A 14,755-nucleotide genomic window follows, 5' to 3' on the forward strand; every position below is an offset into this window, starting at 1 on the left:
CACATTGCTACTAACCTTCCCAGTGTTCACTTCACCTTATAAACAAATTAAGGTTCAATCTTACATGATTTTTCAACATCATTATTTGAATTTTAAGCACATATTGTGCTGTTAGATTGAGCCACTATCAATTTTTCATGGAGAAGAGAATCTGAGAGCTTTGTTTTGTTCATTACTTTCATGAATGTTCCTACTCACCTATCATCATTCTCACAGTGTATCAGTCTTTCAGAAAACTTGAAAGGAAGCCAGGTGGCAGAAAAAAAATAATCTTTCCTTTATTAGTGTTTTGGTATGAAGGTTTTACAAAATTGTAAGGACCACATACTTGATGTTCTTTTTTCATGTCCGCTCTTACCTGAATGACTCCTCCACCTTGTCCATCTTTCCCAGCTAAAAACTCTTCAGGCAAATTAATCATCTTCCCTAGCCAATCCAGCATGACAGTCTCCAGCTCTGTGCATGCTGGACTTGCAGCCTGCATTGAAAAACAGAACAGAGGGAATAACCTCATTAGGGCATGAAGAGAAACAGAATCCACCAGAGCAAGTCCCTCTCTTTCTCCCTCTGTCTTTAGACTATAGAGAAAACTCCATCAACTAAATTAGAGACCTGAAGGCCACTTTGTGCTTCGTGTTCCTAATACTTATTTAGGAATGTCAGACTGGACCTCACAGAGAACTGTGACTGTCAAATGTCAAAGCTAGGATTTACATCTTAACTGTTGGATTTTTTTCCCCCCACATCCAGTACCAACCCTTTCTGAGAAGAGCCCATCTGATATGAATGTGTTTTTTTTCAAACATAGTTTACCATTCATCCCGAAGACACATTAAATAACACCACCAAGTGACAGGCAGAGTCGTACTGTTTAATGAGTTACTGGTAAGCTTGTACTGCTACTACTAATTCTAAATGCTGTTGATTTTTTCAGGGATAAGAGGAAAATATCCTTTTACTACTGGAATCATTCAGAGCAGCTAAGTGAAAACACTTAATTAGTCAAGGAAACTTACCAATAAAACTAGTCTTGTGACTTCACTGCTATTAATCAATGATTTCATTGAAGAATGTTACTGAAATGCTTAAAATCATAATACCCTGATAAACTTACCCAAGAGAAGCCCACACATCCTATTCCACCACATAACATGTCTGCAAGAAGAGCTGGGAAGGAGCTGGCTGCAGGGAAATAGGCAAAGAAGTATGGACTGTGCCAGTGAGTCACCTGTAATAAGGGAAAAACAGTTGTTTTTAAATAATGCAGAGAGGAGAAACTAATTATCACAAAATCAGAAAAAGGATTGGAGGCAGGGACCAGTCATCAGTTCCCTACTACCTGGCTGTAACACAGTATCACATTTTTTAGAAAAGCTTAACTTTTTTTTTTGCTTGTTTGTTTTGTTTTGATCTCCCTTTTACTCAAATTAGAAAGAAAATATTCAACTGAACTTAGTTCTTGTCCCCACCTTCCAACAATCCCTAAATTAGAGCTCTCCACTTTTCTGCCTAAAAGATACAGACTGCATGAGCAGTGGCAGTGTGGATTTCTGTGCAGGGTGATGTTCTTAATCCTCTGTTTTCAGGGACTCTCGAGAGTATTTTGTTCTTCAATTTCTGTGACACAACAGACTTAGCAAGGGTGTTTATAGTGTAGCAGAGATCCATAGAACTCTTCTTGCCCACGCTGTGGTTTGATAAAATTCACACAGCAAATCTAGCTAAACAGACCCTCCTTCCAAAATGAAAGAATCCATTCCAGTATCCAATACTTTCTGCAGAAAAATATGCTATCATCTTCTGATAACTGATTATGATTTATGTACAATGCCAACTTGTACATATTAATGTAAGAACACCACAATAACTGCACAAAATCTAGTGAATTGCTTTGCAACAACCATATTAAGAATTACTTTGTGTAACATCTAAGCAATTTTTAAGAATTTGTGAGATACTTGATAGTGCTCCACCACTCCAATCTAATAAAATTTGAAAAGAGGAAATGCACTGCCACGCTGTAATGCTCAGTAGAAATAACATGATACAATATGTTTGATGAAAACAGCTTTCATATTCAAGATAAAAGGCAAATTTAAGAAAACGTGCTTCTAGAGAACTAGATGGATTATAAGCAATAATTCAGTAGAATATATGAAAGTTTTTCCTTGGCTAGAAATCCAGAGACTGCTGGGTTTTTGAAGGTAGCTTCATTTTCCACATTCTCTCCTGCTTTGAGCTTGGTGTTTTCCTTACTGTTTTGCTCCGCATTCCCACCTCTAACAAATTTTACCTTTCAAACTCCCCTCTCTCCCACTCTGTGATAAGGTTTCTAAGGTTTCATAGTGAACATAGTTAGCTTTGAGGAGCTAACTCAGGGATAGCTGCACTGCACTGTTCTGTGGGCTGAAATACCCCATACATATATAAAATGAAATATTTATATATATTTATATAGAATACATATATATAAAATTCATTTATATATATATAAATATAGATATCTGGTTCATATAGATAATGAACCAGATGTCACTTTATCTACTGCAGTACAGCATACATAATATTTCAGATGTCTCTACCCTTTCACATTAAACCGGCTCCTACCCACTACCATTTTCCATTATCTAAATTAGCAGTGTACATGCTATATATTTGATTTCACTCATCCAAACCTTCTCAAATCATGTATCCAAAGACAGTCAAAAATATTTAGATTGGCTTATCTGTCTTGTATACAGCCAGGATCTTTGCTGTAATGAAGGTTTAGAGGACTTGTGGCAGACACCTTCTTTCACAAAGCAGAAAAAAAAAATGGTGTGGGACTTGATTATTAACAGCAAAACAAAAAACAGATTAAAATACCCAATATACAGCAGCTCCCGATAGGACCCACATGCACAGACTTTCACTGACATCCATAACAAGCTAGGGCTGCCACTGTTTATCTCCCCAGCCATAATCCTCTGTGATCTGTAAGACTTGTAACATTCATCTTGGGTTAATCAAGTTAAACTGCCTACTTGCTGGGAGCCATTTGTTTGATGAAACACAGCAGATTCCAGTTGCACCACTCACATAAAGTGAAAAAGTCAAAAGCCCTACAGCAAGTGCAGCTGTGGTTCTTCCTCTCCTTCTGCCTCCCCTCCCCCCTTCACATGAATCAGCTGTAAAATTCATTTCTTTGGCCATGTTGGAAGAGACACAATAAAATATTGCAAATAGTGTGACATAATTGATGCTTGTTTGTTCATCCCTCTGCTGATAAACACTGATACATAAGTGGGTTCAGAATTACCACTATGATGCTTGTCAGACACATTTTATTTCCTAGATCTCATCTATGGATGTCTTTTTTTCTGTGGCTTGCTTAGTCTGAGCAAGATAGTTCCCTTACCACATAGAAGGGGTAGATGCTTCAGCTGAAAGTTCATAGAATAATGGCTCTAGAGGGGGGAAAATTAGTGTCTTTGGTACCACTTGCAGTCAAAATAAACTTGACCATTTTTGGCTCTAAAAAAGGAGGAGATATATTTCCAGAGAACAAAGCAAGTCTCAGAGAGAAATGTGCTCTCACTGATATCTTTGCATCCAGATCCCTTCCACCTTGGCTTCCTGCTGTGGAGGTCAGAGGCCAGCAGTTGTTCCCTCAGTCCATGTGTTAGTATAAGAAACTTAGCACCGTTATGGCCATTAGCATTTAGTGGACTGCTCTTTCAGGGTCTACATCCAATTTCACAAGAAGTCTTAATAAAGAATTATACCTCTCAAGAATACTTATTCTCTTATTGGGTAAAGGCAGCAATGGACACATCATTATTTCTTTTCACAACTGATTGATCCTTGGTCATCTGAAGGAATACCATGTTCACTTTTTCAGCCATCAAACAGTAGAAAATATCTGAACACAGCAGAGGTGTCAACATGAAACAAGGATCACTTGTGGGACTGATATCTTATGAGCAATGTGAGGTTTTACAACCTCTGTCATATTACTTATTCTCTTTGAAGATGCCCCATTCCTCATTTATAAACTGGAAATATGACATTCCTGAGTAAAACATTAGAAGAGCACTACAGCTAAAAACACTAGGTGTACTTACAGTTGCTAATCTTGTCAAGAAAAGTATGGGAAGAAGATGAAGGGAAAATATAATGGGGATAGACTGTCCCTATAGCCAATTTCAGAAGTCCCTAAAATCAATTACAAATAGTTTTAAAGGTGTCTAAAACAAATGTTAACAATTCTTCCTATCCTACGTTCTTCTTATACTCCCTGCCTCCATGTGTTTTTACAGTTCCATCATTTTCACACATCATTTTTTGTCTGGTTCTGGGATCTCCAGTACAAGAAAGACATGAACATACTGAATTCAGACCTGTGAAGGGACGTGAAGATGATTCATGGACTGTAGCATCACTCTTATGACAAGGAGCTGAGAGAGATGTGATTATTCAGCTTGGAGAAAACTCAGTGGGGATTGTGTCAAGGTGTATAAATGCATCATGGGAGGGTAAAAAAGATGAAGTCACATTTTTCTCAGTGGTATCCAGTGACAAGACAAAAGGTAATGTGTACAAATTGAAACACAGGAAATTCCATTTAAACGTATTTTATTTTTTTTTACTGTGATGTCCTGGTTTCAGTTAGAACAGAATTAATTTTCTTCCTAGTAGCTGGTGGAATGCTGTGTTTTGGCTTAGGATGAGAAGAGTGCTGATAACACCCCGATGTTTTAATTGTTGCAGAGCAGTGCTTATACCAAGCCAAGGACACCTCAGACTTTTGCTCTGTCCTGCCAACAGGCAGGCTGGGGGTGAAGTAAGAGCTGGGAGGGGACAGACCCAGGACAGGTGACCCAAACTAGCCAAAGGGGTATTCCATACCATCTGACTTCATGCTAAACAATATATAGGGGTGGCTAGCCGGGGGAAGGGGGCCGGACTGCTCGGGGTTAGGCTGGGCATCGGTCAGCGGGTGGTGAGCAATTGCATTGTGCATCACTTGTTTTTACATATTATTAGTAGTAGTACTATTATCATCATTGTATTATTATTACTTTTGTTATTATTATTTTCCTGTCTTATTAAACTGTCTTTATCTCAACTCACGGGCTTCACTTTCCATTTCTCTCCCCCGTCCCAGAGAGGGAGGGGGGAGGGTGAGCGAACGGCTGCGTGGTGTTTAGCTGCCAGCCGGGTTAAACCACGACATGTGAGGGTGCTCAAACTTTGGAACAGGACAATGGAGTGATTGGGGCAATGGAGGGGCTTCGTCCCTGGAGATATTCAACACTTAGTTGGTCATGGTGCTGTCTAACTGACCTTGTGTTGGGCAAGGGCGTAGACTAAATGATCTCCCATCCTCAGCTATCCTATGACACTGTGATTCTGTGCTCATGTGAGATGTCAGCACTTAAAATAAAAAACTCAGGCAGAATCAGAGTTACCAAACTGTGATTTATGTACTCATGCTCGTGGTGTGAGAAATACTAACATTTCATACCAGAGTAAAGTTTTGGATAGAACTTTTTTTTTTTTTCTTCAGAATGTATCACTTTTACTAAGTCAATTTATTTGCTATTTGTTTGCAAAAACAATTTAGGTAAGAGGGAACATGACATGTTGATGACATAATTGGAATTCAATGCCTCAATTTCTATTCTCAAATGATTCATCTCTTATTTTTTAATTTGGTATTATTTTATTGAATGTTCTCAAGTTATTGTGATAGGTTCAAAGCAAAGTATTTTCTGTTCTACTTCCCAAAAAAAAGAATGGTTAGTATTTTCCTCTAGTGAAAAGTAAAAAAGGCTTTCAAAATGAAACATATTTCAGAATCTAACTACTTTTTTATCATTTAGCATGAACATTTGGTATAAACTGTCTTTAAAATGTTATAACAACAATCATATCTATGAGCAGCAAAGTATTTACATATGTTGGCCATAATTCTCTTATCGAATCTGCACTGATTTAATTCTGTTGGATTTAAGATTTCCTCCACAAATCTTTGAGAAGAGTGGAGCGATTTCCATTGACTTTAGTGGAGCTTTTGCCTGTGAAAGGACAGCAGGGTTGGCTCCAAGAGAAACAAGATAAAAACATATCAAATATCAAATATTTACATTGGTCAATGAAAAGGAATTGGTATTACAGTACACTGACTAAACACATTTGCAGAGCAATGATTCCATGTTTAGTCACATAGCAATCGTATCAGCTATCTACATCCAGAGAAGCAATCCAAAATGGTTATTGCAGGGATCCAAAGGAGGGATTCTTTATTAGCATCTATTAATCATCCAGCTATCTTCAAGCTACCTAGAGTCCTTAGGAGACAAGCATATATTTAAAATAAAAAAGGTATACCGTGAGTGGAAAAACAAGAAGAAAAATTCATAATTGAACAAATGCCAGATGCTTTGTTTTGCATTGTCTGTTCATCACTGATCTATCCGAAGACTAATATTTAGGTAGTGACCATCTGCCTTAAAGTGTACTAGAAGAAGTCAACATTTAGGAGAGTAAGTCAACATAAAAAGTACTGGGGAGAATCCTTTCTAGTCAACTCTAATAAAAAGAAGTCTCATGAGACAATTTTAATATTTAAAGATCAGCTTGAAAGAACACTTTATGAACAGCAGACAAATAAAAATCCCATTTTATAAAATGTTTGATATGCTTTGCAAGTAGCAAATATATAACATGAAATTGAAAGTTAGAAAGCTCTGCCTTAACTGATTCAAGAGAGGAAAGGGAATTATTTCCAAAAGCAAGCCTCACATCAAGCAAAAGAATGATTGGATTATTTCTAGCAAGAACAGAAAACATTAGTCGTGTAAAGTGTTGGAACACATTTAACCATGGGCATACAGCAGACTCCTCCCTTTTAAAAGCTAATCAATGTGGGTGCTTCCGTTTGGAAAGTCTGTCTGCACAGCCTTCATCCACACGTTCCTTAAAGTCTTTGAATACCTAGATGCAGTATTGAATATTACATTACAGACACATTTTCCTTACCCCTGGCATAATGATCTTCTCAATGTCTTTAAAGACATCCTCAAAGCTTTCAGGGTCCTGGGGTGCACAGTCCGGAATGAGGGGCCTCAGATATCCTGGTTCCACATCTGGGAAGACCTGTCTTTTATCTATCTTCTCCAGGTAATCTGCAACATAGTCCACCATCTCCTTCCCTCTCTTGCGGAACTCTGCAGCATCCATGGGTATCAGAGTTTAGGACTTACCAGAAAAGAAAACCTATAAAGAAAGATAAGTCACTTTTGAAAGAAAATGTCACTAGTTTCAGAACTGTTATTCAGGTAATTTATAGGATGACTCTCATGGCCTTTTGGAAAAACTAGACCATACGCTTTTATTTTTAATTTCTGCATATTACGCCAATACCCACACAATGTCGCATTCTGTTTTCCATTCATTCTGGAGTGCATTTCTGTTGCACTCCAGCTTTAGCTGGATATTGCACAGAAGTAAACCAGGCTGCTACAGCTTTGACGTCTACATCATGAAGTAGATTAGATTAACACAGGTAGGCCTTATCTTTATCTCAGAAGAGCAGTAGAGGCACACTGATGAAGATTCATCAATCACAGATTTAATCCCTTCTGCTGCTGGTCAACACAAGAACATGTCATTGTTCACACGTAATAATCAGCTCCCTCTTGTCTTATAAAGAAGAGTTTTAAGGAAATAGCATGCTACATGTTTCTATTGTTATCTATAATAACAAACTATAACAACCACAGTTATCACAGTAATCCACTGTGCTGCCCTGTCATCGTATCTACTTCTTGCCTCTTGTCTTGCTTCAAGATTTAGCTTCTTTGCTCTTTCACTATAAATGCACGTGCTATACCATTTACAACAAAACCTTACTTCTTGTTGAGGTTCAATCAGAATTCACTTAGAGTTGAATCAGAATTCACTTAGAGTTGATCTGTACTGTATTTTGCAGAAGGAAGAAGCTCTGCCTGGGGCTGTCCCTATTTCCCAGACGCTGGGCTGCAGCACCAGTTATGCTTTGCACCAGGCAGAAAGGGGTGAGTGCTCCCAAAGGGATGTATGGGTAGGATGATTGAGCTGGAGTTTGTCTGCAAAGTGCTGTGCAGACATAAACTTATATTGCCAGGGTGCCTGCTCCTGCTGTCCTGGCCCCCACCAACTTTTGTGTTCAGCCAATACAAAGCTGAGATCACAGTTCCGAAAATCTCCCAAGTGTCTTTATACACTCAGAGTGAGTGAATAATCCTGTTCCTTGGGATCCAGAAAGAAAATTGGTGAAAGAAACAAGGATACTCGCTGCTGGCATAAATAATTACTATGCCTAGTTCACATACTTTCGGATCTTCACTTTGTAAGGAAATAATTACATTAAGCATAATATGAATATTATGTAATTAAGAGACAATTTCTTAGATATCGGTTATTTCTGCTGAGAATTTATAATTGAGGGCATCATTTTGAGAAAAGAGAGACCCTTCTGGGCTTTATTATACTTGAATTAGCACTGTCACATTACAAAAGAAAGACATCATTGATAAACACCATCCTAGAGACATCTCTGCTGCCACAAATAGAGGATCTGGGATTTCTGTCGAGCAGCTGCTGCTGTTATTTAGGAAGGCAGGGTGCTGCTGTAGGTCACGAACCACTTAGGAAAGTGGGGATCTGCACAGGAGCAACTGCCAGCCCCCCAGAGAATAGCTGTACTTGCTGCTATTGTGTTAGCTTTGTATTACTCTCTTTAACCACCATGTAAGTGTTTATTTGGCTCACTGTATATTTCTGAAAGGGCAATTAGGACCTTTCTCAGATCTCACTACTAAGTCACTGGAAATGCATTACCAATTGTCATCATTACAGTCCTTTGAGTATCCCGATGGGCAGGTTTGTGTGTCAACTCCCCTTTGAAAGACTGTTTAAGCAAGCAGTTTTGTTTCTCCTCCTTTACAACCGCGATGATTCTATTTCTTCAATAAAATCCTACATGCGTTTTCATTTAACACATCTTTGATCACAGTTGAAAATGTTAATAAACTTTCTACATAAATCAGCATTGACTGTGGTAATCAATAATCTTCTCTGTGGCAGCAAACTAATTACACCCAAAGGCACAGTTCTTTGGGTTAGTTCTTAGATTTTTGCCAGAAGAAATCTAATATTGCACAGCTTTCCTTCTTTCCTAAGGCACCTCTACCTTAACCCTTAAGCAATGCCGTCATTTTTTTTTTTAATTTATTAGTTTATTTCCATAGCATGCTCCAAAGAACTTTGCAATGGCAACCTGTTTGTTTCTTCTTGGTTTTGGTTGTTTTTTCCCCCCTCTGGGGTCAGAGATGAAAGCTGTTAAAAATAAGAATTTAACCCATGAGTGCCAAATTAAGGGGAGTTGCCCAAGAGTGAACTGACTCAGAACTTGGGGATTTGGTCTTCTAGCACTACTGATGCTCAGCACTGACTTAATGCTATTCCCCTGGACTTTTAAACATGGATCTGTTCAGCTGAACATTTAATCCAATGTCAGTGTGCCCAATGAACTGTCAGTACAATGTCAGGACAGATAGGAGCTTCACCATACTTTCACTGGCTCTCCAGCTTTACTTGATATCACTCAAAGACAGATCATTAACACAGAAGTTTCTGTGCTCACTTAGTCTTTTCCCAAAGTATAAATTGAATGGCATAAATTAAATAGCATCATGTATAAGCTCAAAACAACTCAGACACAGATAAAAATAAATGTACTTTATCACATTACTACAACATGGATACTATGTTATACAGCTTGTGACTGTTTCTTTACTACCTAGATTTTTTTTAGATCTGAAATTTCTTTCCATTCCAAGTAGTATTTGCATCATTTTTTTTCTATATACTACGTTGATATAATTTATTGCCATTTTTATTATTAGCAGTTTGCACAAAGTTCTTTCTGGATATCAGGTTAAGCAAATAAACCTGGGATCTAAACATCAGGTACACATTTCGTGACTGGGGCTATCACCACTGAACTGAAATTTGTCAATTCTGGTTGCCAGCTACACATTTAGATAATTACTGAGTTCTTATTCATTGTTTGCTAAGGTTCTTCCCACGAACAGGAGGTCCAATGACTCATCCTAACATTGTTTTGGATCTCATAACACAGTGTTGCAACATCATTCTCAAAATTCAGGAAAAAGAACTAAATTATAGAGGAAACCCACTGTTTTGCATGGGATAGGTAATAGATCCAGGAAGCTTAGGCACAAAAAATGGGAGGGTGAAGCATCCACCCCAAATCTGCCATGAATTACTGCAGCATTATAAATTGATATAAACTAATATCTAGTTAACCTCTAATGAACTTTCAATTCACTTCAATCTACTGAAATACATCAATCTACTTCAACTGGAAGCAAAGTACTTAATTCTTCCTTTCCCCAAATGCAATACTGAAAAGTTAAAATGAACGTCTGTCCATATCTGTGTACCTGTGCATCTTCTTTCCACTTCGACTCTTATCCCTATTTTCACTCTCCTCCTCAGTTGTTCCTTACAGACCTCACTCCATCCGCCTAATAGCATTATTTGCTACAGAAGCCACATCCAGTAGACTGAATATCTAACAATTGTAATGCTGCCCAGTTAGTACTATAAAAATGCAAATTACTTCACCTTTTTACCAGTACAGGAAACTTCTCATTTCTGCCTCTCATGTGCCTGTGCAATGTGTATAATGCACACAACGAGCGCAGAAGTTCCTGGTAGGCAAGATGTTTTAGAAATTTGGAACGGGATTTTCTAAGGAACAAAATACTTCAGACAACTCAGCTCTTAGGGTCTGAACTGCTTGAGAGTACACATATTTTCTGAAGGGCTGAGTGCTACAACCTGAGTGTACTTGGAAAGATCCACTTAAGTCAAAGGGACTTCAACTGCAAAGTAATGCAGGCTGAGTTTCGGAAACTAAATGGAAACTTCACAGAAACCAATCCTCTCTCTGAAGCTCTTGATAGTGGTCTATTTCTACCAAGGCCATAGAGACTGGTAAAGGCTCCATGTCCCAGGCATCCCACACCTCCCAAGATTAATTTCAGTATATTCAACATCTGCCAGCTTAACTCCAACCGAGGTGAGCACAACTTTTCAGGAGGCACCCAGCCTAATTATCAACCCCTGATACTTTGAAAGCACAGTCTATGCAAATTCATTAAAAAAGCCTCACTTGGGTTGATAAAATGTAAGTTTATCAAACATGTATTATGTCTGAGTCCTATATTATGACTTTTGTTCCCAACAAACGTCCACTGATATTGTCAACACTGCATATTTCTTTGGATGAAGTCCTACTTTACTGAATAAGATTGAGTTTTGCTACTAACTTCAGGCAAGAGCAAGAACCATATTCATCTTAAATGATATGAGTTCATCTTTACTTTTATTCATATATAAGCCCTTTGATCTTTAATTTTGCTGGGACTTGTCACAGGACAAGTAGTTAACATGATCTAAAGTTAACATAGCTTTTGATGCCTTGTTTAAACTAATCTTTCTACCTGAGTGCAGAAATTAGAACATGGTAATATTTTATTTTAGTGAAGTGACCAAAAACTGTTTCTCACCTTTAGATTGTATATTTAGTGTCATGTTCATTCACAAAACATTTTCTACTTTATCTGAAACTAAACCATACCAATGAGCACTTCATACATAAGAGTATCAAATACACTTGTAGAGAATGTTTTGATTATTTATTATTTCTGTTAACAGTGTTATCTATAATTTAGATTATTTTTATGTGTGTATGTATTAACTAAGTATAAAATGTAAAAGATAGCTAAATACTACCAGGAAAATTATAATGGGGAAAAAAAAAAAAAAAAAAGGAAAAATAAAAGAAAAAATAAAATAGAAGCATGAGAGAAAAAGAAAAGGAAAAAGAAGGAAGAAAAAAAAAAAGAGAAAAGAAAAAATAGTAAATGAGGAAGGAGCTATATTTGATGTGATTTTATGAGCACCTGTTCTCAAGTTGATCAAAGCGAAATATTTAAAAAAAAAAACTAACATCAATAAAACGTTTGAGCAGCTCTTATTATTAAATACAGAAAGGAAGAACACACAGACACCAATAGCACCTTAAACTGATGACTGCACTGGCTCAAAAAAAGCAATAACTATATATCTTTCCAATAAATGAGACAAGTGCACTTTCTATTCTGCCAACTGTTTGTTGCAGAAAATAGTGTAATTTAAAGGTCTGGGATGCTACAGTGACATTGCTGGAGGAGTTTCTGCTATTGAACCCAAGAAGCTGAAGGTTTTTGCAGATGTTGTGACTATTAAACTGAATTTCTACTATTGACAATTGGAGTATTGCTTAAATAAGGACTTCAGAATGAATTTCATTTCAGTGTGAGTAGAAAGGAACTAGATCTACTCTGTACTTCTACTTTTGCACATGGCAAGAGTTAGGTATATATGTTATAGGCCCTGCATTTAATTTAATAATTTAATTTTCCAACTAGAAAGTGCTGGTTTTATTCATTGCTGTCACTCGCACAGAGTCTGCCAAGTCTGCCACTTACTAATTTTCCCTTTTGAGTTTTTGTTATGATAGTGGGAAAGGGCTACATCTGACAAAAACCTCACCTTAATAAGTCAGGTGCTGAATTTATTTTGAAAATGTTATTATTCAGACTATTTCGCAAAGAATTTCTCAGGGTCTGCATGGTTATTCAAAACTGGTGCACTTGGAAAGGTAAGCTATAAACTTTTGAGTGCATGGTATTCCACAGAAACATACATAAATGGTTATAGCTGACATAAATTATGTAAAAACAAGTACATACAAAAATTAGAAGCACACACTACATCATGCAAACTTAGATTAAAAGGAAATGCTTTTTTGAGCATCCCGGATTATCCCTAAAATAACACAGGCTGGCTGTTTATTAGCTGAGCTCCAACTCCAAGTAACCAATTGTTGCACTAATCCAAATGTACCAACTTGAATCGAACAACCACAAGGCTTTAAGGACAAAGAATATTACTTACAGCAAGTTGGTAAGGTCCTTCCTTCTCCTCTCTTTCTCCCTGTCTGTCTTTGCTCCTGTGTGACAGCTATAAAGCACAGAGGATGCAGCTGCCAGTATATATAGGCAGAGGATCCCCGTCCCCTCAGCCTATCACAGCCAAGTGCTTTGCATTTAACATTCAGCAGCAGCATCTCCCCCTCCTCCCACACCTCCTCCAAAATATATTTGGAGACAAAAGCCACCCAAAAGGCGGATTGATGTAACTGAGAAGCGGCCATTACCTACGTTAACTGCTAAGTGAAGTCACGTACATTTCTTTCCACAAGTGCCTGACCACACGCTCCTGCTCTGCCTCACGCACTCTGGCATTTCTGCTGTGGCTGTCACTGTGAGAGCAGTGTGTTGAACCGCTCCTGTGAAATCTTATTTTCAGGGAGAAAGCACAGATGAGGTTGAAATACCACTCAATGCTCTACAAGCTCTGAACTGGTATACATATTGGATTAACAATCTAACAATAATCTTCAATTATGCTGTGTCAAACTTCTTCCAGTTTCCCTCTTTTATCAAAGGTACACTTAAAAGCAACAGGAAATTTCCATATGTATTTTTTTTCTGTTCTCAAAGGAAAGTTTTATGGGGAGCTCTTTCTCTTAGATGAAGTCAGGTGACTGCCTGTCATTTTCTATTTCATTCAAGTTTATTTGAACAAATAGTATCAGCATTTCCTAGCCCTAAACAGCTTATAGCCAGGTAGTGGTGGCAGGAGATCTGGAACAGCCACTGCTCTCACCCTGGTCTTCAGCACACTGGAGTATTGCAGCCAACCTTTTTGTGAAGGAGGAAAACTTTCTCTTCTGTCGTATCTTTTAAAACTGTGATAGCTGTGTTTGCTGTTATGCTGATAGAAACCTAATTATAACTCTGCTAACAATTCTGAAAGAGCCTATTAAAAATAAAAATGCAAACTAAAATCTGTGGATAGGCTTGAAGGTTTCACGGCGCTCCCTGTGCCTGACGTTGTTCTGTGACTGGACCTGCATTTTCAGTTCTGGGGTTGTGCCTGGTGTAATGGTCAGTCCATAACCTTGCAAGCACTGAGAAATCACAGTGTCAGTTGCAGCTGGATCAGTGTTTTCCACTGCAGACCAACTCCTGACTGAGCAGGGTTAGAGCCTGGACAAACTGGGACCCCACAAGAATAAAAGTGCTTTAGCAATAAAAGCTAAACATGTTGCAAGGGCTTAAGACATGCAGAATCTGAAGGTGTCTGGTAAACATAAAGATAACTCAATCTATCTTTGATGTTTCACTCAAATGGCTTGCAAAAGGTAAATACATTTCAAAGGAAATTTTAAAAAGTGAAATTACAATTAAGACTTGAGTATGAATATGCCGTTTTCATCAGAATGTCAAAATAACACCTCAAAGTAACCTGATGTGTTTGTACCTTTCTGTTGTACCTGTAACTTGCCTTAAAAGTTGCTGTGACCAGGGAATACTTACATTTCCTATTAAAATTATATTTATTTCATCCTTGAAAAAGAAGGAAATGAAATGTGGAAAGAACAGTGGGCAAGGGTATAAAGGGAAATAAATGCCCTTCTAAAAGGCATATCCCATTTCCTTCTGTAATTCTAATAGTTCTTCTGGCTAATATTACTTTTCATAATTCTCCCTACCAACTGTTGGTAATACACAAATCATTGCTTAACAGA

The 14,755-nt window shown here is 37.8% G+C and overlaps 1 protein-coding gene across 1 annotated transcript in view; it reads right to left on the reverse strand.

The window, feature by feature from the left end:
• Positions 1-14,755, reverse strand: part of LOC309875708 (fidgetin-like protein 1) — a 78,035-nt gene that overhangs the window by 48,313 nt on the left and 14,967 nt on the right. Inside the window, exons 2-4 of the mRNA XM_082755381.1 lie at positions 7,024-7,260; positions 1,115-1,228; positions 359-478 (exon numbers count right to left, since the gene is read on the reverse strand). Of these exons, the coding sequence (XP_082611507.1) occupies positions 359-478; positions 1,115-1,228; positions 7,024-7,224 (435 nt within the window). The 5' untranslated portion in view covers positions 7,225-7,260. The remainder of the gene's footprint in view (positions 1-358; positions 479-1,114; positions 1,229-7,023; positions 7,261-14,755) is intronic.

Source organism: Aythya marila (genome assembly GCF_965140915.1).
Source record: "Aythya marila genome assembly, chromosome: 2".
NCBI classification, from domain to species: domain Eukaryota; kingdom Metazoa; phylum Chordata; class Aves; order Anseriformes; family Anatidae; genus Aythya; species Aythya marila.